At 43.9% G+C, this 23,213-nt stretch overlaps 1 protein-coding gene across 2 annotated transcripts in view; it reads left to right on the forward strand.

Moving 5' to 3' along the window:
• mmp17a (matrix metallopeptidase 17a) overlaps positions 1-23,213 on the forward strand; it is a 142,527-nt gene that overhangs the window by 112,460 nt on the left and 6,854 nt on the right. For both annotated transcript variants that reach the window (XM_079835322.1, XM_079835323.1), the window contains exons 5-9: positions 1,131-1,307; positions 5,197-5,299; positions 8,277-8,359; positions 9,076-9,228; positions 11,614-11,871. In XM_079835322.1, the coding sequence (XP_079691448.1) occupies positions 1,131-1,307; positions 5,197-5,299; positions 8,277-8,359; positions 9,076-9,228; positions 11,614-11,871 (774 nt within the window). The remainder of the gene's footprint in view (positions 1-1,130; positions 1,308-5,196; positions 5,300-8,276; positions 8,360-9,075; positions 9,229-11,613; positions 11,872-23,213) is intronic.

Consider the following 23,213-nt stretch of genomic DNA (forward strand, 5'->3'; position numbering starts at 1 on the left):
CCTCCAAATCATTGAATTCAGGTGTTCCAATCACTTCCATGGCCAAAGGTGTATAAAATCAAGCACCTAGGCATGCAGACTCTACCGGGATAGGTTGCCACCTGTGCAATAAGTCCATTTGTGGAATTTCCTCACTACTTAATATCCCCTGGTCAACTGTTAGTGGTATTATAACAAAGTGGAAGCAATTAGGAACAACAACAACAAAGTGGTAGGCAACGTAAAATTACAGAGCGGGTGTACAGTGCGCAGAAGTTGCCAACTTTATTTTGTCAATAGCTACAGACCTCCAAACTTTAGTGGCCCTCAGATTAGCTCAAAAACAGTGCGTAGAGAGCTTCATGGAATGGGTTTCCATGGCCGAGCAGCTGCATCCAAGCCTTACATCACCAAGTGCAATGCAAAGTGTCGGATGCAGTGGTGTAAAGCACGCCGCCACTGGACTCTAGAGCAGTGGAGACGTGTTCTCTGGAGTGACAAATTACACTTCTCTGTCTAGCAATCCGATGGTCAAGCCTGGGTTTGGCGGTTTCCAGGAGAACAGTACTTGCCTGACTGTGTTGTGCCAAGTGTAAAGTTTGGTGGAGGGGGGATTATGGTGTGGGGTTGTTTTTCAGGGGTTGGGCTTGGCCCCTTAGTTCCAGCGAAAGGAACTCTTAATGCTTCAGCATACCAAGACATTTTGGACAATTTCATGCTCCCAACTTTGTGGGAACAGTTTGGGGATGGCCCCTTACTGTTCCAACATGACTGTGCACCAGTGCACAAAGCAAGGTCCATAAGGACATGGATGACCAAACTTGAGTCCTGACCTCAACCCGATAGAACACCTTTGGGATGAATTAGAGCGGAAGCCAGGCCTTCGCGTCCAACATCAGTGCCTGACCTCACAAATGCACTTCTAGAAGAAAGGTCAAATATTCCCATAAACACACCCCTAAACCTTGTGGAAAGGTCTGTCTGTTTGTCTAATTTCTCTCAACTTTTCACTCTCCTGTGGCCCCCTATATCCAGACCCCATTTCGAAAACCCTTGATCTAAGCAATACTATATTGAACTGGTTTGTTATTATGAAGAAAATACTTTTCTCTCTAACATTTCTTCTTTATTGTGTTTTTTTCTCTCTTTAGATTCCCATGGCATGGACCTTTTCGCAGTGGCGGTGCATGAGTTTGGCCATGCTATAGGGCTCGCACACACCTCTGCCATTGAGTCCATCATGCGCCCTTACTACCAGGGGCCAGTGGGCGACCCACTCAAGTACAACCTCCCGTACGAAGACAAGGTCCGTGTCTGGCAGCTTTACGGTAAGAACGTCCACCCCTTGGTCACGTCTGGTTCCTTTTTTTCCTCCCGTACCTCCTCCCTCTCCATCAGTTAACTGAAAACAGGCACTGTGGCAGGCTGTGTGAGCTAAGATGCTCAATCAAACACGGACACCCTGCTATCACTGTTTGAATCTCAGATGCCTTGGCATTGTTGAAGAAGCAAAAAGTGACAAGTAGCGACAACTTGAAGGCACAGTCTCTCTGCAAGACATACAGACAGATAGATGCTGTAATCTGTCAACAGGAAACACATGAGGATGACACTGAGAATGAGTTGTGCCTGCTGATAGCGCCGTCACTTTAGTATTCACTAAAAGAGCTAGAATGGGGTGCAAATGGGACAAATAAGTCTGTAATTTCAGTGCTTGGATATAAATGATGCAGCAAGTGTTAATTTTTATATTTTTCTGTTTTAGTCCTAATTTAAAAAAAAGTCAATATTTCGTTGTCATATTCATTTATTTTGTTAAAAAAAAAATTATTAGAGTTGACTATGTAAAAAAAACTAAAAGTGCAAGATGGTGGAATGAGTGTGCAAAATTAAAACAAATATTGAAACATTCGTATTATTGTATTTTATAGTTTTATTGTAATGCATTCATATTATAATAATATAAATATATTATATATTACATATTTAGTTTAATTTTATTTCAACATTATTATACAATATTATTATTATTGTCAACTTTAATAAATTTTCATCAAATTAATAATTATAGGAGTGCATTCACAAAGTGACTTACACATTCAGACATGAAAGTGGTTCAACAGTTCTCGGCTTTTCCTCCATCCCTCCCCACTCCCATTATCTTGTTTTAGATGAAGTGCTCATTGTAATTGTAAAAACAAAGTGATTGGCACTGCATGCCCCCTCTACAGGCTGCCCTTTTGCGTGATCCCACCAAGCAAATAACAAGCCCTAAACGAGTGGCACAGAGAGCAGAAGTGATTTGGTTTGTAAAGGGGCACTATTGATTTAATTACATGGCTGTGTTGAGTCAGACTAGGAGCACAGGGATTAATTGGTCATCAACATGATTTGGACCCTGCTAATCAACAGGCAGAATGCCACACGGCGCTGCAAACAAGAATGGTGGGAAGCAAAGAGATAGAGAAACATTTAGGGGTAGGGATAGAAAGATCAAGATTGGCTCAAGCAAATAGTGCCAGAACTCGAGTAGATGAACACGCGCCAAGCATTTAATAAATGCATGTGTAGTTTCTGCAATATAATAAAAGCGCACTCACCCCAAGTTAAATACCAATCCTTTTCCCCAATAAATTAACTTTATTTTTGAGGCCCAGAGACCCCTGTGACTATAGGCTACTCGTATAATAATAATAATAATAATAGTAGCCTATTTTGTGATTAACCTTTTTATAATTTTATATTCAAATTCTTTTCTCCTGAGAAAAAGAACCCGGTAATCTCAGTGTCTACTCGTGTGTTTCAGTAAAGATCTCAATAATGCCTCAGGCTGTGTTCAGACATTTCAGAATGAACAGAACTAAACATTCTCCAGAGACCAAATTATCTGAGCTATGCCATCCACATCGATTTTATAGCTCAGTACTTTTATATTAACAATTGATTTATAAAAAGTCTAATTTGTGTCTTCTAGTTAAGATAAATATCTGATACAAAGTTAATAAATAAGAGACATAACTGATAACTGAGAAAAAAGTATTAATTATTTCATATATTTTACATATATTATAGAACATTTTTTTAATATATATATATATATATATATATATATATATATATATATATATATATATATATATATATATATATATATATATATATATATATGTTAACTGCTTGTTTGTATGATGTGAACAAAGAATTGGCAGTTGTGTTCTTCTGTGTACATTAGAAATATGGAGGACATTGCATGTGCATTTTTAATGCAAAATCTCATTTATAATAAGTTCTCATGTGATTATAAAACCCATTAAATGGTTAGTTCACCCCAAAATGAAAATTGTGTCATTAATTCTTCACCTTAATGTCGTTCCAAACCTGTAAGACCTTCCTTCATCTTCGGAACACAAATTAACATATTTTTGATGAAATCCGAGAGCTCTCTGACCCCTCCATAGACAGCAATTTAATTAACACTTTCAAAGGCCCAGAAAGGTAGGAAAGACATCGTTAAAATAGTCCATGTGACTCCAATGGTTCAACCTTAATTTTATGAAGCGACAAGAATACTTTTTGCGCGCAAACAAACAAAAATAATGACTTTATTCAACAATTTCTGTGCCAGTCTCCTACGCTGTTGACGTGATAAATACAGTACAGCGTTTTCGAAGCGCTACGTCAGAATGCCGGCTCACCAATGGCCGATGCTGTTCACGTGAGCACCACGACGTATGCGTGTGATGCGGTCACAGGAGCTGGCCATTGGTGAGCCGCTATTCTGCCTTAGAACTCGGAAGTGCTGCATTGTATTTACTACGTCAACAGCGTAGGAGACTGGCACAGACGAGAAGAAATTGTTTAATAAAGTCTTAATTTTTGTTTGTTTTTTGCGCAAAAAAAGTATTCTAATCGCTTCATAAAATCATTGAACTATTGGAGTCTCATGGACTATTTTAACAAAGTTTTTACTATACCTTTCTGGGCCTTGAACGTGGTAAACTGCAGTCTATTGATGGGTCAGAAAGCTCTCAGATTTCATCAAAAATATCTTCATTTGTGTTCCAAAGATGATTGAAGGTCTTACGGGTGAGGGTGAGTAATTAGCTAATGACAGAATTTACATTTTTAGATGAACTAACCCTTTAAGCATCAACCAGACACAAAGTATGTATATTGCGTATGTTTTTGAGCTATTAAAAGGGCCTTGGGGTCCCCAAGCAGAACATGAGGGTTAAAAGTTAAAGGGATAGTTCATCCAAAAATTAAAATTGTCATCATTTACTCACCCTCAAGTTGTTCCAAACCTGTATGAGTTTCTTTGTTCTGCTAAACACAAAAGATATTTTGAAGAATGTTGGGAACTAAGCAAATAGAGCAACCATTGACTACCATAGTATTTGTTTCCCCTTTTCCCTACTATGGTAGTCAATGATTGCTCTATCTGCTTAGTTCCCAACATTCTTCAAAATATCTTATTTTGTGTTCAGCAGAACAAAAAACTCATACAGGTTTGGGACAACTTGAGGGTGAGTAAATGACAGAATTTTCATTTTTGGGTGAACTATCCCTTTAAAGAGATAGCATACTTTTGAAATAAATTCTATTTGATTTGGAACCAAGTTAGTGTAACGATTTCCACTGGAGAGGCAAGTTTAGAACCCAAGTGCCGTTTATTCCAACATAAATCAAAACAAGGACTTGGCAAAACAAACTATAAAGAGATTTCACTATAACAAAACTCACCATCAGCAGTTACACATACAATAACAGACAAAGACACACGGCAAACATGAGGGCTTAAATACACATGGACTAATGACAAGACAAGGGACACCTGTGAACAATGATCAGAAAATGAACCAATGACAGAAGACACAAGATCACATGAGGGCATGGGAGTCACATGACAAGACCAGGAAACAAGACAGTGAACATGACACTCAGAAACATAACAGTGAACATGATAAACTGAAAACACTTGTGCATTTTGTTGGTTATTAAACATTTTGCTCATTAGATAAGTTTAATTTTTACTTGCACATAAATTTCCTACTGCAGTTGTTTTACAAATCTGAGACTGGTTGTTATCTCTATCTTTGAGTGATTACCTAATAAGGTTTGTCAAAAAGTCAAGAATGCACTTAGTGTGTGTTCCTCTCAGAGATGTGTCGCATTTAATGCTTTTGTGCAAGTTGAACTTATCTTGTGTTTTGTCAGGTGTTCGGGACTCCGTATCGCACACGCCGCAGACAGGTAACCCCTCTCAAACAGCCGAACCTCCTGTCCTGCTTGACCTCCCCACAAACAGATCCACAATACCGTGAGTCAACAAGCACACATCCACAAAACCCACATTCCTCCGGTCACCGTGTCTCGAGTGTTTTGAATTGCAGAGGTAGTGATCCATCATTTAGGAGAAGAGTATGTATGGACTTCATAATGTACCCACAACCACACTCAGCCTCCCTGAAGCAAATGCCAAAATGACACAAATTATAGACTCAATACCTGACTCCAAGTAAGCAAGCATTTAGCTTCTCCGAGAGCAGCCTGCACCTCTCTATTTTCCTCTCTCTCTCTATCTTCACGGCCGACGCGCGAGACAGGTAGATTTAGTTTGACAAAGGTCAGTAATATATTCCTCTCAGAGAGCTCAGCTAATAAGCTGTGAATGCAGATCTTTGTTAATAAAGTGTCAGGCGAGTTCCCGCTCACAAAAGCAGCTCTGTCACCGTAATTGCTCCATCATTAGCATCCCAGCCACGTCAAAGTGCTAAGTCAGTCATTAGCCGAGGGGATAACGCATTCAGAGATTCTGTTGCAAGCAGGTGATAACATCATCTTTGATTTGCCCAATCTTAAACCAAGCACATAATAAGGACATTTGGGACTGGTTGCACATATACATAGCTAGCAAAAAATATTCATATACAGGCTTACGATAAAATATGAAGGGCTAGTGCTTTAAAAGAAAAAAAGCAGATATTGACTACATTATTAAATTAGGACTAAAACATAAAACTGTATAAAAAAAATAACACCGCATGCATCATTTACAGTATATCCGAGCACTCTGACTTATCTACTGGATATTTAAAGGTGCGCTATCAAAAAAAAAGATGTTTCCAGAGATGTAGGAAGTTCAAATACTTGTTTCTCTGAAAAACTATGCTACAACCAGTTATTCTACCTTGAAATGTGCATTCTGTGTCGGAATGTCCATTTTTGTTTTGGTCTGTGTGATCCCAGCCACTGCCAGTTTACCCAATAGTATTTCGACACCCTAGGTTGCCAGTTGGCGGAAAACACAGCGATGGAAGCCAGCAAACGAAATGGGACAGAGGCCGCAAATTCTACCCGACCTAAAATGCCTCTGCAATAATAACATTGTAAACCTATACATTAGCTGATCAACTTATACTGTAAGGCTCGTCGCTTTCCATTCTCAATTACGCTCTGCAATTGATCTCTGTCAATTATGTCTGTCCTCTGGGTGGGGGATCACATTATGAAATAAATGTTTTTCTCTAATACACTTTGGCCACAATTAATGGTAATTCATTCAACATTCAAACTCAAATTCATATGAGTAAAATATCTCTGAAGGATATTCCCCTTTAGCACACCAGGGTGAGTAGGAACATGAAATTATCCGGCCATGACTTCCTGTTTCACAAGAGTATAAATATGAGGTAACACAAAGGCCAAATTCCCTTAATCATCCATCACAATGAGTAAAACCAAAGTATATTGTTCTGATGTGCAGTAAAAGATTGTTGAGCTTCACAAAATAGAAAGTGGCTGTAAGAAAATAGCTAAAGCATTGACATTTCTAATTTCCACCATCAGGGCAATAATTAAGAAGTTCCAATCAACTAAAGATGTTACAAATCTGCATGGAAGAGGATGTGCATCTAGACTGTCTTAAAGGGATAGTTCACCCAAAAATGAAAATTTTGTCATTATTTACTATACCTGTATGAGTTTCTTTGTTCTGCTGAACACAAAAGAAGATATTTTGAAGAATGTTTATAACAAAGCAGATAGAGCAACCATTGACTACCATAGTATTTTTTTCCCCCTACTATGGTAGTCAATGGTTGAGGGCTTGAGGGTGAGTAAATTATGACAGAATTTTCATTTTTAAGTGAACTATCCCTTTAATGCAAGTCGAGGAGGAGAGTTTGAGTGGCCAAAGACTCTCCAAGGATCACAGCTGGAGAAAATAGTTGAGTCTTGGCCTGAAAATATACATATAAAAAAAATATATCAAACAGCACCTATACATCACCACAAGTTTTTTGGGAGGGTTTCGAGGAAAATACTCCTTGGTCATCCAAAAACAAACTCTAGCATATTTAGTTGTCAGACATGACTGGTACTTCAAACAGGACCTGGTTCTATGGTCAGATGATTTTTTTTTTTTTTAAAGAGCTTTTTGGGAGTAAACCTACCAGATGGGAAAGTACCCCATGCCCGCTGTTAAATATAGGCTACTGCTGGATCTTTAATGTTGTGGGCCTATTTTTCTGCTGGAGGTCCTGGACATCTTGTTCAAACACATTGCATCATGTATTCTATCAAATACCAAAAGATTAAAAAATCAAAACCTGACTGTCTCTGCTAGAAATCTTATAATGGGCCGTAGTTGGGTCTTCTATCAGGACAATAAAACAAACATCAGAATCAACACAAAAATGGGTCACTGAGCACAAAATGAAGGTTCTGCCATGGCCATTCCAGTCCCCTGAACTGAACCCTAAAACTGAAGAGGAGAGTGTATCAACATTTTTGAGAGATTCTGTATGGTGGAATGGTCACTGATATTTTGTCAGTTGTTCTCCAAACTCATCAGACATTATAGGAGACTCAGAGCTGTTATCTTGGCAAAATGAGGTTGCAAGAAGTATCAAATAAAAGGTTGCCATTATTTGTGGCCAGTGTGTATTAGAGAAAAACATGTATTAAAGGTCAAAGGGATTAACAACGCAGATTTATTTTGTCACAGGCTTCTTTGTCCATGTTTACCAAGGGTGCCAATAATTCTGACCATGACTGTGTAGGCAAAATATTTGACTCTGGTCATGTCATTATTTAAAAGTATGCAGCAGTGAAATATTTTATTGCATGACCACATTGGGATGTGCATACATTTTAAATAATGAAATGATTCCCTCCATAACCAATGATTCACTCATGTAGAAACACAAATGCTTCTAATAGTGAACGTCTTGTGCTCTATCTTCACACTCCTTGCAAAGTTTATCCATTTCCTTTTTCTTTGTACTTTCTTATAGACCTGCCCGTGACGCACCTGACCGATGCACTAGCCACTTTGATGCTGTTGCCCAGATTCGAGGAGAGGCCTTCTTTTTCAAAGGTAAGAACATGCAGAAGTCCAGGGTGAAATCAATAGATATTATCAATCGACAATGTATGAGGTTATACATCCTTTCGGGTGTATAAACTACAAAAACGTCTTAATCTGCGTTTGTGCCTGGTTTTCTAATATTTTGACATTGTTCAAATAAAATGTATTTAATAGAGTGCATAATTGCACAAGATAATATTATTACTAAAATTGATATTAATATATTCCGACTTGTTGTCAGGCAACATATCTTGAGGTTATTTTTTTGAACTTGAGTTAATTATTAAAACAAGGAAGAAAAAGTTTGCCAGTGGGGTAAGAAAAAAACTATTCAAGATTATATTATCAAGATATTATTTTTTTTATTTGATTCTATTAAATGAATATTTGCTTCTTAAGTAAATGTATATTGGAAGTATTTTGATAAAGAAATAATTATTTTTTCAAACTTCAAATTGGTTTTGTGGGGAACTTTGTTTTGTTTTCCTGTTTAGCCATTAATGTGCTGTCTGCAGACCACCGCTGTCTGCATTTTGATAAATTATCATTTGCGCGTTGTATTTGTTTGGCTGGTTCTGCCAGCTGGGCACCCTTCAATGCCCCAGGGTATGCACGCATTCCTCGCTTTATTAACCAATGTCCTTTATACATCATGTGATAGCACATAATAAGCTGACATAAACACACAAATAATCACACATTCTTACTGTCAAACCTTTTGTCAGGGAAGTATTTTTGGCGTCTGACACGTGAAAAGCACCTGGTGTCGTTAAGGCCAGCTCAGATCCATCGCTTCTGGAGAGGTCTGCCTGCCAACCTGGACAGTGTGGATGCTGTATATGAGAGACCTGGAGACCATAAGATTGTGTTCTTTAAAGGTAAATGCCTGGATTCAACCTTCTATTAAATTATGATTTAATATAACCTTTTCAATATAACCTTTTGCATAATTGTTACTACATTTTGACTGGTTTGTCTCACCTTAACAGTACTTGACATTTAATTCCCCCCAAATGCAGGTGGATTTCAGCAGTGGCGTGTAACGCACCCCTACTAGCCACTTTGGCGGGTTGAATTTTATATATAATAAAGGCTAAATATTTTTCAATTGTAGTCTGTTAAAAGGCATCTGAAATAAGTGCAATGTAGTGTTGTCAAAATTATTATTTTTCTTGAAACGTTCTGATACTGAAATACAGCTTCCAATACTCATTTTCTGCAGAATAGATACACAATCGCTCTCTCATCTCTCCAACATCGAGTTGACACAAAATCATGCCTCCCCTCACTCACTCATTTCATTTGCTCCAGATGAATATTGTTGATGTTACAAGGCTTGAATTTTCAGCGTGGGATTGCGCATATTGCACATAAAATGTGCGTTCCGTGTTGGAATTGTTTTGGTCTGTGTGATCCCACCCGCTGCCGGTTAACCCAATAGAATTTCCACAACAGTTGATGGAAAGTTGTGTATTGCAGCGAGCAAATTAATTGGGTCAGAAATTGCAGATTCTACTTAACCGAAAAAAGCCTCAGTATAAATAGCATCTATTAAAACATTGCAAGCGTATACATTAGCTGAACAACTCCCAGTGTAAGGCTTGTCGCTTTCCATTGTCAATTGAGCTTGTTCCTGTTGCATGTCCTCAATCTGACAACCTGCATGAGCGTTGAGTCAGTGGGGGAAACAACTCTATCCAATATTTAGAATTTGGACTGCAGTACTCATTTCCACCGCTAGCTGTAAATATTACATATTGCACCTTTAAATAAGTTTATGTTATGTTGAAGTTTTTGTGGTTACCATTGTGCTAAAGAGTAGTGCTTGTGGTTAGGCTGTGGGTGGCTACATGAAGGTATACAACACACTGACTATATAATATGAGAAATTATATCTTATTAAAATAAATAAGTTGTATTTAGTATGCTATGCCAGCTGTTCATTTTAATTGAAATATATAGAAAATAATAGATAGAAATAGCAACCACAAAACACCTTGGTGTTGTGATGTTCTAAACAGAAAACATAGCAGAATTTTACTCTGTGTTAGTTGCTTTTGGCAGTCAGTAATCTGTGGTAATTTCACAGTTAGAGATCAAGAACATCTCTCAAAGGCTCTTTAAAATGATTCAAAAAGACCCTCTGATTGTGTAGTTAATTCCAGACATTTTAAGCTAAATGTTCCCTAGAGCATAAACACTCTCTCTTACAAAAATTCTCTAAATGATTGGAATTTGAAGCTCTCGAGTTATGTAAATGACATTTTTAAAAGGAGTTGGACTATAAAGCGAGCAATGTCCTTCAAAGATATAATGCAAGAGTGTTTTGAAGCTCAAAAAGCACAGAGGTAAAAAGAAAATGTTGTATATTTAAAGGGTTAGTTCACCCAAAAATGAAAATTCTGTTATTAATTACTTACCCTCATGTCGTTTGACACCCGTAAGACCTCCGTTTATCTTCGGAACAGAAATGAAGATATTTTAGTTGAAATCTGATGGCTCTGAAAGGCCTCCATTGGCACAATGGCACGGTTCACTCTCAAGACCCTTAAAAGGTACTAAAGACGTCGTTACAAAGTCCATCTCACTACAGTGGTTCTAAAATAACTTTATAAATCGTCGAGAATAGTTTTTGTGCGCAAAAAACCCCTAAATAACGACTTACATAGTGATGACGATTTCAAAACAAGGCATCATGAAGCTTCGAAGCGTTACGAATCAGCGAGTCGAATCAGCAGTTTGAATTGCCAAATTTCAGCAGTTTGGCGGTTTGACACGCGATCCGAATCATGATTTGGCTCATTGATTCATAACGCTTCGAAGCTTCATGATGCCTTGTTTTGAAATCGTCATCACTATGTAAGTCGTTATTTAGGGTTTTTTTGCGCACAAAAGCTATTCTCACCGATTTATAAAGTTATTTTAGAACCACTGTAGTGAGATGGACTTTGTAACGACGTCTTTAGTACCTTTTAAGGGTCTTGAGAGTAAACCGTACCATTGTGCCAATGGAGGCCTTTCAGAGCCATCAGATTTCAACTAAAATATCTTCATTTCTGTTCCGAAGATAAACGGAGGTCTTACGGGTGTCGAACGACATGAGGGTAAGTAATTAATGACATACTTTTCATTTTTGGGTGAACTAACCCTTTAAAGCATTAAAATGCAGTTCACAGCAGGTCTGTGTTTTCTAATCTGGTTTGCTAGTAAAGAAAGCCTTTACCACTTTCCCACCTCACAATATGTTGTTCTCACTTCTTTAGGAGGGAAATATTGGGTGTTCAAGGACAATAACGTTGAAGAGGGCTACCCGCGGTCTGTCAGTGACTTTGGGCTGCCCGCGGAAGGAGTAGATGCAGTATTTGTTTGGCTGCACAATGAGAAGACCTACTTCTTCAAAGACAGCCGTTACTGGCGCTACGATGACCATCTGCGTCGCATGGACCTCGGCTACCCAAAAGACACGGCGCTGTGGAAAGGGATCCCACCTCAACTGGATGATGCCATGCGGTGGTCTGACAGTAAGTATTGTGAATCGTATTATGTCTCTTGAATTTTAAGCAGCTCTCCTGAATGTTATTTTTTAGAGCCACAAAAATGAATCGTTTCTCTTCCTTGCTGGTTCATACCGGTTAGCTGTTAACTAGGTAGAAGAGCATAGCTATACGAAATGTACTCCTAAAAGTTGACAAAACAAACTTTTAGTAGATTAAATATTTTGATTGCGTCTCATTAATAATAATTACTGCTTTTAAATGCCTCAAACTAGCAAAAGAAAGTAGCAAATCATATTTTTTTCCAGGCTGTGACAAACCAAAAACTGTTGAGGATTTTTAAAAGAATGATCTTCCGTATCCGGGATAGTTCACCCTAAAATGAAAATTCTGTCATCATTTACTCACCCTCAAGTTGTTCCAAACCTGTGTGAATTTATTTCTTCTGCTGAACAGAAAAATATATACTTTAAATAATGTCTACAACCAAACAGTTGATGGACCCCATTGACTTTCATAGTATTTTGTTTTTCCCATACATGGAAGTCAATGGTGTCCATCAACATTCTTCAAAATATCTTTCTTTTATGTTCAACAGAAGAAAGAAACTCGTACAGGTTTGGAACAACATGAGGGTGAGTAAATGGTGAAATTGAGAATAGTATTTATTAATATTTTGTCATTTTCTTTGCAAAAAGTGTAAATAGTAGTGAGATGCTGTTTATGTATATATAGTGGAAGATACTATTTGCACCTCACTGTATTGTAGTATATCATAAAACAGTATGCAATAATGATATATTTGGTGTATATGATTATATTTATTAAAATCATAAATGGACCCTACACCTATCCATTAAACACTTAATTCCCACTATTAAATACCCGTTAGGCACTTTATTTCCACTTTAACATGCTCACACCAAGTATAACTATAAAGATAACTATAAAAATATGGTTCTAAAAATCGTTCTCTACATTAAAGAATAGCAGAGTTCACACCACAGTAACGATTACGATATAGAGAAACGACATCAGAATGATTTTATCCAGCTGATGAATGATAAAAACATTGACAGCCAATCAGAATCCATCCTGCTGTAACAAGCTTGAACATTTACGCATCAGACAAGCGCTTAGAATTAACAGAACTATATTGTCCGCTGCTGTGGAAGCTATTATAGTGATCTTTTATAGTTATTGTTCTTGATGTCAACCCAGCATGCACCGGACGACGTCAATATGACATCAACTCGATTTTCATTTTCAACCAAAATGCAACGTCCGTCCAACATTGGATGTTGACGTCAAACTGACGTTGGGTTCTGACTTCAACCCGATTTTCATTTTCAACCAAAATGCAACGTCCGTCCAACGTTGGATGTTGATGTCAATCTGACGTTGGTTTGAGACGTTGGCTCAACATTGGATTTTGATTTGTTAAAACCACAACCTAAAACCAACTAAATATCAACGTCTAATGATGTTAGAATTTGACGCTGTGTGGACGTTACCTTTATGACGTTGTGTGGACGTTGGGTTTTGGCCATCATACCTCATGACTAAATGTCAATATCTGACGTCAAAATGACGTTGGTTTGAGATGTTGGCTCGACGTTGGATTTTGGTTACTTTACAACACAACCTAAAAACAACTAAATATCAACATCAGCGGACGTTGGTATTGGACGTCAAATTAACATTGGCATTAGAGACAATGGGCCCTATTTTAACGATCTGAAACGCAAGTGTCAAAGCGCGAAGCGCAAGTAACTTTGTGGGCGGGTCTCGGCGCTGTTGCTATTTTCCCAGCGGGATAAATGGCTCTTGCGCCCGGCGCAAATCTAAAATGGGTTGGTCTGAAGTAGCTTCATTATTCATAGGTGTGGTTTGGGCGTAACGTGAATAAACCAATCCGAGCGTCATCCAACATTCCCTTTAAAAGCAGGTGCACAAGTTCCATTATGGATTGCTATTATTATGGCGTATTTACCAGGCGCACGCCAGGAGCGGTTCACAGCCGAGGAGACTGATGTTCTTGTAAGAGCAGTGAAAGACAGAGAAGTGAAGTTGTAATGTTGTACATTGTGGTAAAGGTGATTTCACAGTCTTTTTTTTTTCAGTCTTTCAGTTTTTTAGTCGATTTTTTTTCCTGGTTCTTGACGGACAAACCAATTTGTCAGATGTCCTTATATACATATATGTCTTGCCACTATTGGGCAAACAGGTCTTATCCTTAATTATTACAATTAGCCTGAATCACTAGATTTATGCCTATTTTTTCACATCTTCGTGGCACACCACAATGATTTCCGTCATCTCATGTGTTAATATTTTTTTAGTGTAACAATTTATGATTTGCAAAAATAACTGTTGCATCTGTGTAGGTTACATGAGCAAAGTGTATGCGCGTTGGCCACGCTATACATTATGGTCAAGCATGCGCCCTTAAAATAGCATATTGAACAACGCGCAACGCACCACTGACTTTAGACTAGGTTTTTTCTGGTCAGTGGCGCAATTGTTTAATGGAACAGCAAAATAGCACCAGGGATTGTTTGCGCCGGAACACGCCTCCTTTTTTGCGCTGAACCGCCCAGGGAGCGCAAGTTCATTCACTAGTTTAGCGACGTGCTTCTGTGGAGGGAAAAGCGCGCTTTGCGCGGGTGCAAAATAGGAATGACACATGCGTCGGTGTACAAAGTCAATTGCGCTGGGTGCAAGATAGGGCCCGGCCCGTTGAGCTGATGTTGAATTTTGGTCACCTGACGTCGCAACCAAAATGCAACCAAATATCAACATCTTATGACGTTGTGTGCCTGCTGGGAACAGGCCTTAGTTTTTAGTTTAAAATAACGCTACCCCAAGCTGATATTTGATGGGAAAAGGGAGAAGAATGAGTTCGAAAAAAAAACGGGTTCGAACTCGGGTCGGCATGTCAAAACCTAACGCTACGCATCTTACTCTCCACGCCACTGCTCCTGTTATCAGATGGGCTTCTTTTATAATTTTTTTCTGGCTCAATCAGACAATGGTGGGTGGATTTTGTGTAAATAGCCTCTGCCAACAAGGCGGCCTATTTGAACTTGGTGTAAATAGACATTCTGAAATAATCATTACATCATTCAAAAAATCATTAAATTAACCTCTTTGCTCCTAAAATTCAAATAGATTCTAATATCTTCCATCATGTGCAATACGTCAAAAGGGTGCTATTTTAACGATCTAAGCACATGGTCTAAAGTCCGAATCCTCTTTTGCTAGTTTAACGATGGAAGAAATGCTTGCCGTGCCCTGCGCATGGTCTTAAAGGGTTGTGCCTATTCTCTTAATGAGTAATGGGTGTGTTTTGGGCGTAACGTGCAATAAACCAGAGTCTCATCTCCCATTCCCTTTAAAAGCCAGTTGTGCTTGTACCATGGCGGAATCGCTATTTACATGGCGGAATTTGCCAGCGGGAAAAAAAAGTGAGGAAACTGATCTGCTCGTCCAATGACGCCTGCTTGCTCGTCATTATACTGCAAATAGGTAGGCTAATTATGATACATGCAATGACTATCCATTATGACATGTAGGCATTTTTATATTTATGTACACAATAATAAATAAATTTTTACAATAATAATAACTTTTACATTTTAATCCACAATAAAGTTTGTGTGTTGCTGCGCGTCTCTGTGTGTGTAATAAGCAGAGTTGTGGATCCGCCTATTGGCACATATTACTGATGTACCCTCTAAATAACACAAATACTGCACTGTTGACTTTAGACCAGGTCAATGGCGCAGTCGTTTTCAGTTGCCTCAAAATAGCAACACGCCAACAATGCGCCTGAACACACCTCGTTTTCACACCTGCACGCCTATGGGCGAACAGATGGGTGCGAGTGCATTTGCTATTTAAACAACGTGGCCCAGGACGTGAAAATAATAACTGCATCGGGCTGGAAATAGCAAAAAACACATACTGGCCTGGCGCAGCATTGCTATGATAGGGCCCTTATACATCGTATAAAGGCACTGTGTACAGTTGTACAACCCCAATCGGCCTTGGAAGAAATGGCTGTGCAGGTATTTTGATTGTGTAGTTGTCATAGCAGCAGTTTCTAGGTCTATGTGAGCAGAATGGAGAAAGGGGCATAATGTCCTGTCATGCCTGATGCACGGCATTGTGTCTAATGCACAGTGAGCTCCTCGTGGTGTCCTCAAGGATGAAGACCAGGCAATTGCAATGTTGTGGTGGATCACATGAAGCCTGTGTTAAATAAACGCAATGCTTCCAAATGCACCTTTCTAAGCTCTTTCATTTAAAAACACACCTTCTTTGCTTTCTTTTTTCTTGTTTGTCTCTCGCATTTATACTAGGGCTAGAGTTAATGCATGACATAATTCAAAATGTTTAACACATTTATTCAATTTGACCATACCAATGTTAGCAAATCCAAATATGCAAAATGTTTGACATGTAGAAAGCTAATTTCTAATAGGAAAGACGTGCATGCCACTCCCCCCAGAGTTAAGGACTGTCACATAGATGAGTGTGATGCATCAAGATACATATTTCAGTGATATATTTTATCATTTTATCCTTTTTTATGTGTGGTATTCCAACAAAGTAATTACTTCCAGCACCTGTAATTAGCATTGAAGCGTTTTGAACATTTTTGAAATGTCACCCACGACATTCATTTGTATGAATGTGAAGGTCAGTTATTTTGCATATTATGCATACTGTTTGTCTATAAAGACATGCAGCCGGCCGTTTTTTTTGGTCATTGTGTCATGTCTCGCTGTTTTTCCCTTATCGGCTCATGCCAAATATATAAAATGGCAAGTTAGGAGCCATTAGGGCGCATTTAATTTTTGTTTGTGGTTTTATTTCCTCTAAGAAATCATCTTTGCAGTTCTCTTACGAGAGGTTCTCTCGTATTGCGTAAGTTCCTTACGCTACGGGGAAAGTATTCTTTCTTCGAGATTTCTGAAAAACCCAAAATTATCCTTAATTTTGTAACATTGTCAACGCAGTGCGGCAGCCTGGCAGACCATAGCAGGCTATTCCAGCGTGCCATTGGCTGCTCTGCTGGCAACTGCAGCAGCCTATCGGTGAGCCCGCGTGACGTGGCGACCAATGAGGGCGCTTCGCGCCCACCTGGCTTCATTTGCCTACAGGTGGGGCGTGGCCACGTGTATATAAGCAGGGCTCACAGGCTGCATATTCGATTTTCTTTTCTTCAGCGAAGCCCTTCGCATCGCTGGATCTGGAACCCGCCGCCGTTGAACGTGCAGACGAGCAAGCAGAGGACAGCGCCTGAAGAAGCCGGCAGCATCGCGCCACCTTCAGCCATCCGTGCCTGCTCTGCTATCCGGCAGCATTATATCCTTTTATTGCTCAGTGTTGTCGCCGCTGCGTCACACTTTCACAAAAAGAGCCGAGCGTTTTTCTAAAAATGTCTCGTTCCACCTGCGGCTCGTGTCACGCGCAGCTCAGTTCCGGGGACCGCCATGTGATCTGCGCTCTCTGCCTGGGCCGTGATCACGCCGCCGCCGCACTTCTCGCCGGCGGATGCCCGGAGTGCGAAGAACTAACGATGTCGACCCTGCGGGCTCGACTCGATCAGTTCGAAGATGACATCCCTCCAGTCTCTGCTAAGCCGCGCAGTAAAAAGCGCCGCTCGCAGCGGACTCCGGAGTTGGCCGAGAGAAGCTCGCCGGAACCCTTCCCGCCCGCTTCACTCTCGCCTTCCCCGCCCCCACCCCAGGCCGCCATTTCTGTTGCCGCCTCTGGGGATGAGGCGGATGCGGCCGCGGAACGCGCCGACAGCTGCTCCATCATGGCTTCCGACAGCGAGGAATGGTCTTCCGCGACCTCTTCAGTCCGAGCCTCCGGACGCTCTCGAGCGGGTGAGGACGCCGAACTGTTGCGCCTTCTCACCCGGGCTGTCGAGCAGCTAGGCCTCGAATGGGCCCCGCCTAAGGTGGCAGCGCCGAATCGGCTCGACGGATGCTTCCTGAACAGTCGCCGCCGTGCGCCCACCGCCAGGACTGCACCCTTTCTGCCAGAGCTTCACGAGGAGCTCGCGAAGTCCTGGAACGCGCCATTCTCCGCGAGGGTCTCGTCTCAGGCTTCTTCGACGCTCTCACAAGTTGACGGCGCGGCTGAGAAAGGCTACAACGCTATCCCTCCGGTGGAAGAGGCGGTCGCAGCGCACCTTTGCCCGCCTTCTGGTTGGCGCTCAAAGGCTGCCCTCCCGTCTAAGGCCTGCAGAGTGACGTCATCGCTGATCGGCCGCGCTTTCGCTGCCTCCGGTCAAGCTGCGTCTGCTCTGCACTCTATGGCCGTGCTGCAAATCCTCCAAGCCAATCTCCTCCGTGATCTGGACGAGAGGAGCTGTGACGCTGAGCTGATCACGGATTTGCGAAGCGCGACGGATCTCTCCCTCCGCGCTACCAAGACCGCAGCACAGGCCCTCGGACGCTCTATGGCCTCCCTCACGGTAGCTGAGCGCCACCTCTGGCTCACGCTCGCGGACATGCGAGAAACAGAGCGCGCGGCCTTCTTAAACGCCCCGCTCTCTCCATCTGGGCTCTTCGGACCAGCGGTCAAGGGGATCGTCGACCGTTTCTCCGAAGTACAGAAGACGACGCAGGCCATGAACCTCTTCCTGCCTCGACGCCCAGGCGCCAGCGGTAGCTCCGTTGCTCGCCGTCCTCGCGACCAGCCAGCACCGAGCTCCGCGCAGCGCCCAGCGCGGCCCCCTTCGTCTCAGCGAAGACCGAGCGGCCGCCCCAGATCGCGCTCCTCCAGCCACGGTAAGCCGCCTCCCCCTCGGGGCCCCCGGCCTAGGATCGTGCTGAAGTCCGAGCCTCCAAAGCCCTCCTAGCCAGAGGCAAGAAACGACGGTTAAGTCCCGCTGCGGCCGGACCACCGTCAAAACTCTTTTTCCTGTCAGCCCCCACCACTGTGGCTGCTGCAGAGGAATTTCACGCAGCCAACGAGCCGGCAAAAACGCCCTCTCGCCTGTCAACCACCGCCGTTTTTACGGCGAACCAGAGAAATCACAAAAGTTGCATTATTTCTGGTTGCACGGCTCACGCCGTATGTGTTTCAAATGCAGTAAATGTGCCCACTTTTCTGTGTTCACCCCTGCACATAAGCACTATAAACCCCGTGTCCCCCACTCACATAAAGCGGCCTCCGGCTGCTCGAGTGCTAGAGTTAGGTCACGTGTCCGCTTGTCTGCGTCCACGCCTAGCCACCACACGCGCTGTCACACAGCCACTCTTAACCGGTCATGTTCCACGCGTAAGAGTTGTGCCCGCTCAAACGCGCTCACACATTTTCGCGAACATTATGCCCCAGGCGCTACACGCCGCGCCACACACCATTTGTTTTCCGCCCAAGGTGGCCGAAGCGATGAGTGTAGGGCCACACACAAGACATTCCCCGCTCAAAGCGGTAGAGACACAGTGTGTAAGGCGGCCAGCCACCGAAAGCGAGCGGCTGGCCCACAGCACAGAGAGCGCGCGCACCGCGCCCGCCCCTCTTATACGGGCCGTCAAACCCGCGAAACGCGGCGTTTCGAGCCCAGAGGCCGTTCTGTCCCGTTTGGCACACGCGAAAGCGTGGGAAGCCATTCCAGGTGTATCAGAATGGGTGCTGAGAACAGTGAAGCACGGCTACACTCTGCAGTTCGCTCGCCGCCCTCCGCGCTTCTGTGCGCGTATAGAGACGAGAGTGAGCGAAGAAGTAGCACATCTACTTCGAGCGGAGATAGCCACGCTGCTGTGCAAAGGGGCTATAGAACCGGTTCCCCATTCTATGAGCGAGTCAGGCTTTTACAGCCGATATTTTCTCGTGCCAAAAAGGGACGGGTCGCTCAGACCGATTCTGGATCTGAGGCGTCTGAACAAAGCTCTTTTGAGGAGATCGTTCAAGATGCTTACGACCAAGCAGATCCTCGCGCATATTCGCCCGAGAGACTGGCTAATTTCCCTAGATTTGAAAGACGCATATTTTCAAATCAAGATAACGCCGCGTCACAGGCCATTCTTACGATTCGCCTTCGACGGCCAGGCTTATCAATACACCGTCCTTCCGTTCGGCCTGTCACTAGCACCCCGTACATTTACGAAGTGCATGGACGCGGCCCTCGCTCCCCTGAGAAACCGGGGGATGCGAATATTGAACTACTTGGACGACTGGCTCATCCTGGCGCAGTCAGAGGCCGAGCTCCTCGCCCACAGGGCAATGCTGCTCAGCCATTTGGACAGCCTGGGGCTCACGGTCAACTGGACCAAGAGCTCATTAGTGCCCACGCAATCAACCTAATTTCTGGGTTTGAATCTGGACACTGTGGCTATGTCTGCCCGCCTGTCACCACAACGCACACGCCAAGTTCGGCGCATGTCTGCGTACTTCCGGCCGGGCAAAATCGCACCTCTCAAGCTTTTTCAGAGGATGCTGGGACGTATGGCCTCAGCTGCAGCTGTGCTCCAGCTGGGCTTAATGCGCATGCGCCCGCTGCAACGCTGGTTAAACGCCCGAGTGCCTCACAGAGCCTGGGCTGCCGGAGGTTTCAGGATCAGAGTGACTCAGGGCTGTGTTGCAGCCCTAGAGCCCTGGTTAGTAGCCGACTGGTACCAGCGGGGAGTGACAATGGGAGCCATCTCACACCGCAAAGTCATCTCGACGGACGCCTCCACCTCGGGTTGGGGCGCCGTTTTCGAGGGCAGACCGGCCTCGGGCCTCTGGTCGAGCGGAGAAAAACTCCTACACATAAACTGTTTGGAGATGATAGCGGTAGAGAACGCGCTCAAGCAGTTTCTCCCGTTTATACGGGGACACCATGTGTTGGTCCGGTCGGACAATACCACGGTGGTGTCCTACGTGAACCGGCAGGGCGGTGTCAGGTCCAGGTGTCTGGGCAATCTGACGGAACGCCTGCTCGTGTGGGCACACAGCTCGCTGCGCTCGCTGAGAGCGGCGCACGTTCCGGGCCACCTCAACGTGGGCCCGGACAAGCTGTCCAGGGGCCTCATTCTCCCAGGAGAATTGTCCCTGCACCCCCAGACAGTCCAGCTGGTATGGCGCCTATTCGGCAGAGCGGAGCTCGACCTCTTTGCAACAAAAGAGAACGCCCGCTGCTCGACGTTCTTGTCCAAAAGCGAGGATGCGCTGTCCCAACTTTGGCCCAGCCTCCCGCTGTATGCTTTCCCGCCGATTTCCCTATTGACCCAGGTTATAGCGAAAATCAGGGAAACGCGCCGCCCGGTGCTCCTTATAGCGCCGCGCTGGGAGAACCAGATTTGGTACCCAGAGCTGGTGAAGCTGTCGCACTCACCCCCCTGGCCAGTTCCGCTGAGAGCAGACCTCCTCTCTCAAGCAGGAGGGTCAGTTTGGCATCCCCATCCAGAGCGATGGTCTCTGCATGTATGGGTGACCAACGGATACCCGTTGACCTGCCCGAAGGGGTTATGAACACGATCTCACACTCTAGAGCCCCCTCGACGAGGCGGTTATATAGTTCTAAGTGGTCGGTGTTCACTGAGTGGTGTGCTTCCAAGGGATTGGAACCGCAGCAATGTGGGGTCCAGCGGGTGCTCTCCTTCCTCCAGGAGCTCTTGGAACTGGGCAGGTCCCCTTCCACGCTCAAAGTGTATGTAGCGGCTATAGCAGCGTTCGCCCAGACGACGCTAGGCAGCACGCTAGGAAGGAACGAGCTCATCATCCGTTTCCTCAGAGGAGCTAGACGGATGAATCCCCCGCGGCTCCCATCGGTTCCTATTTGGGATCTGGCCTTGGTCCTAGAGGCCATGAAGGCTCATCCCTTTGAACCGCTCGAGACTGTGGAACCAAGGTTCCTTTCGCTAAAAACCGCGTTCCTGATAGCTCTGGCTTCAGTGAAACGCGTGGGGGATCTACACGCGCTCTCAGTGAGCCCGACGTGTATGGAGTTCGGTCCTAATGACTCTAAGGTCATTCTCAGACCGAGGCATGGTTATGTCCCCAAAGCGATCGGCACTCCTTTCAGGGCGCAGATTATCTCCCTCTCGGCTCTGCCAGCATCCGACGAGGGGGACGGTGGCAATATCCTCTGCCCTGTCAGGGCATTGAGGGTTTATGTCACACGCTCCGCCGCCTTCAGGCGTTCTGAGCAGCTATTTGTTTCGTTTGGAGGGCGCGCTAAAGGTCTCGCCTCCTCGAAACAGACCCTGTCCAGGTGGATAGTGGACGCGATTGCAACTGCATACGCTTCCAAACACCTGCAGTGCCCGCTAGGTGTCAGAGCACACTCCACCAGAGGCATGGCCTCTTCGTGGGCTTGGGCCAGAGGGATTTCCATCCACGATATTTGCGTGGCGGCAGGCTGGGCCTCCCCGTCTACGTTCGTGAGATTTTACAATCTGGAAGTTCCTGCCTTACAGGCGAAAGTGTTATCAGTTCAATAAGGCTGTTGGTTCTGCCCGGTGATTCTGCGCAGACATAGCTCACATACTGGTAGTAAGTTCGGTACAAGGCTTATGTAAATTTGAAGGAGACCGGCGGTACCGTTCCCTCATTTACGAAAAGAGCTATTGTGAGTTTGAAGGTGACCGGCGGTGCCGTTACCTCACTCATATGACAAGATATTGTGAATTTGAAGGCGACCGGCCTTGCCGTTCCCTCATTCATGAGACAAGGTGTGGTGAATTTGAAGGCGACCGGCAGGTGCCGTTCCCTCATTCATAAGGCAGGGTGTTGTAACCACCCGTTGTAACCACCCGTCAGTTCAAACGAAGTGTCCGTATATGTGGTGGCCCGTTTCCTTTACCGGCCACCCTGCCCGAGCAGTGTTATGGTCCCCGGTTCCCTGGGATACATATGCTGTATGCGAGGCGCGCACGGCGTTGACAATATGTTCCCGTAGCGTAAGGAACTTACGCAATACGAGAGAACCTCTCGTAAGAGAACGATACTCGGTTACTTAACGTAACCTCGGTTCTCTCTAGAAGAGGGAACGAGTATTGCGTTCCTTGCCGTGCGCCCCGCGGGCTTTTACGCTTCAGAACTACGAAAACCGAATATGCAGCCCGTGAGCCCTGCTTATATACACGTGGCCACGCCCCACCTGTAGGCAAATGAAGCCAGGTGGGCGCGAAGCGCCCTCATTGGTCGCCACGTCACGCGGGCTCACCGATAGGCTGCTGCAGTTGCCAGCAGAGCAGCCAATGGCACGCTGGAATAGCCTGCTATGGTCTGCCAGGCTGCCGCACTGCGTTGACAATGTTACAAAATTAAGGATAATTTTGGGTTTTTCAGAAATCTCGAAGAAAGAATACTTTCCCCGTAGCGTAAGGAACTTACGCAATACTCGTTCCCTCTTCTAGAGA

The sequence above is a fragment of the Gobio gobio genome, assembly GCF_949357685.1.
Source record: "Gobio gobio genome assembly, chromosome: 14".
NCBI classification, from domain to species: domain Eukaryota; kingdom Metazoa; phylum Chordata; class Actinopteri; order Cypriniformes; family Gobionidae; genus Gobio; species Gobio gobio.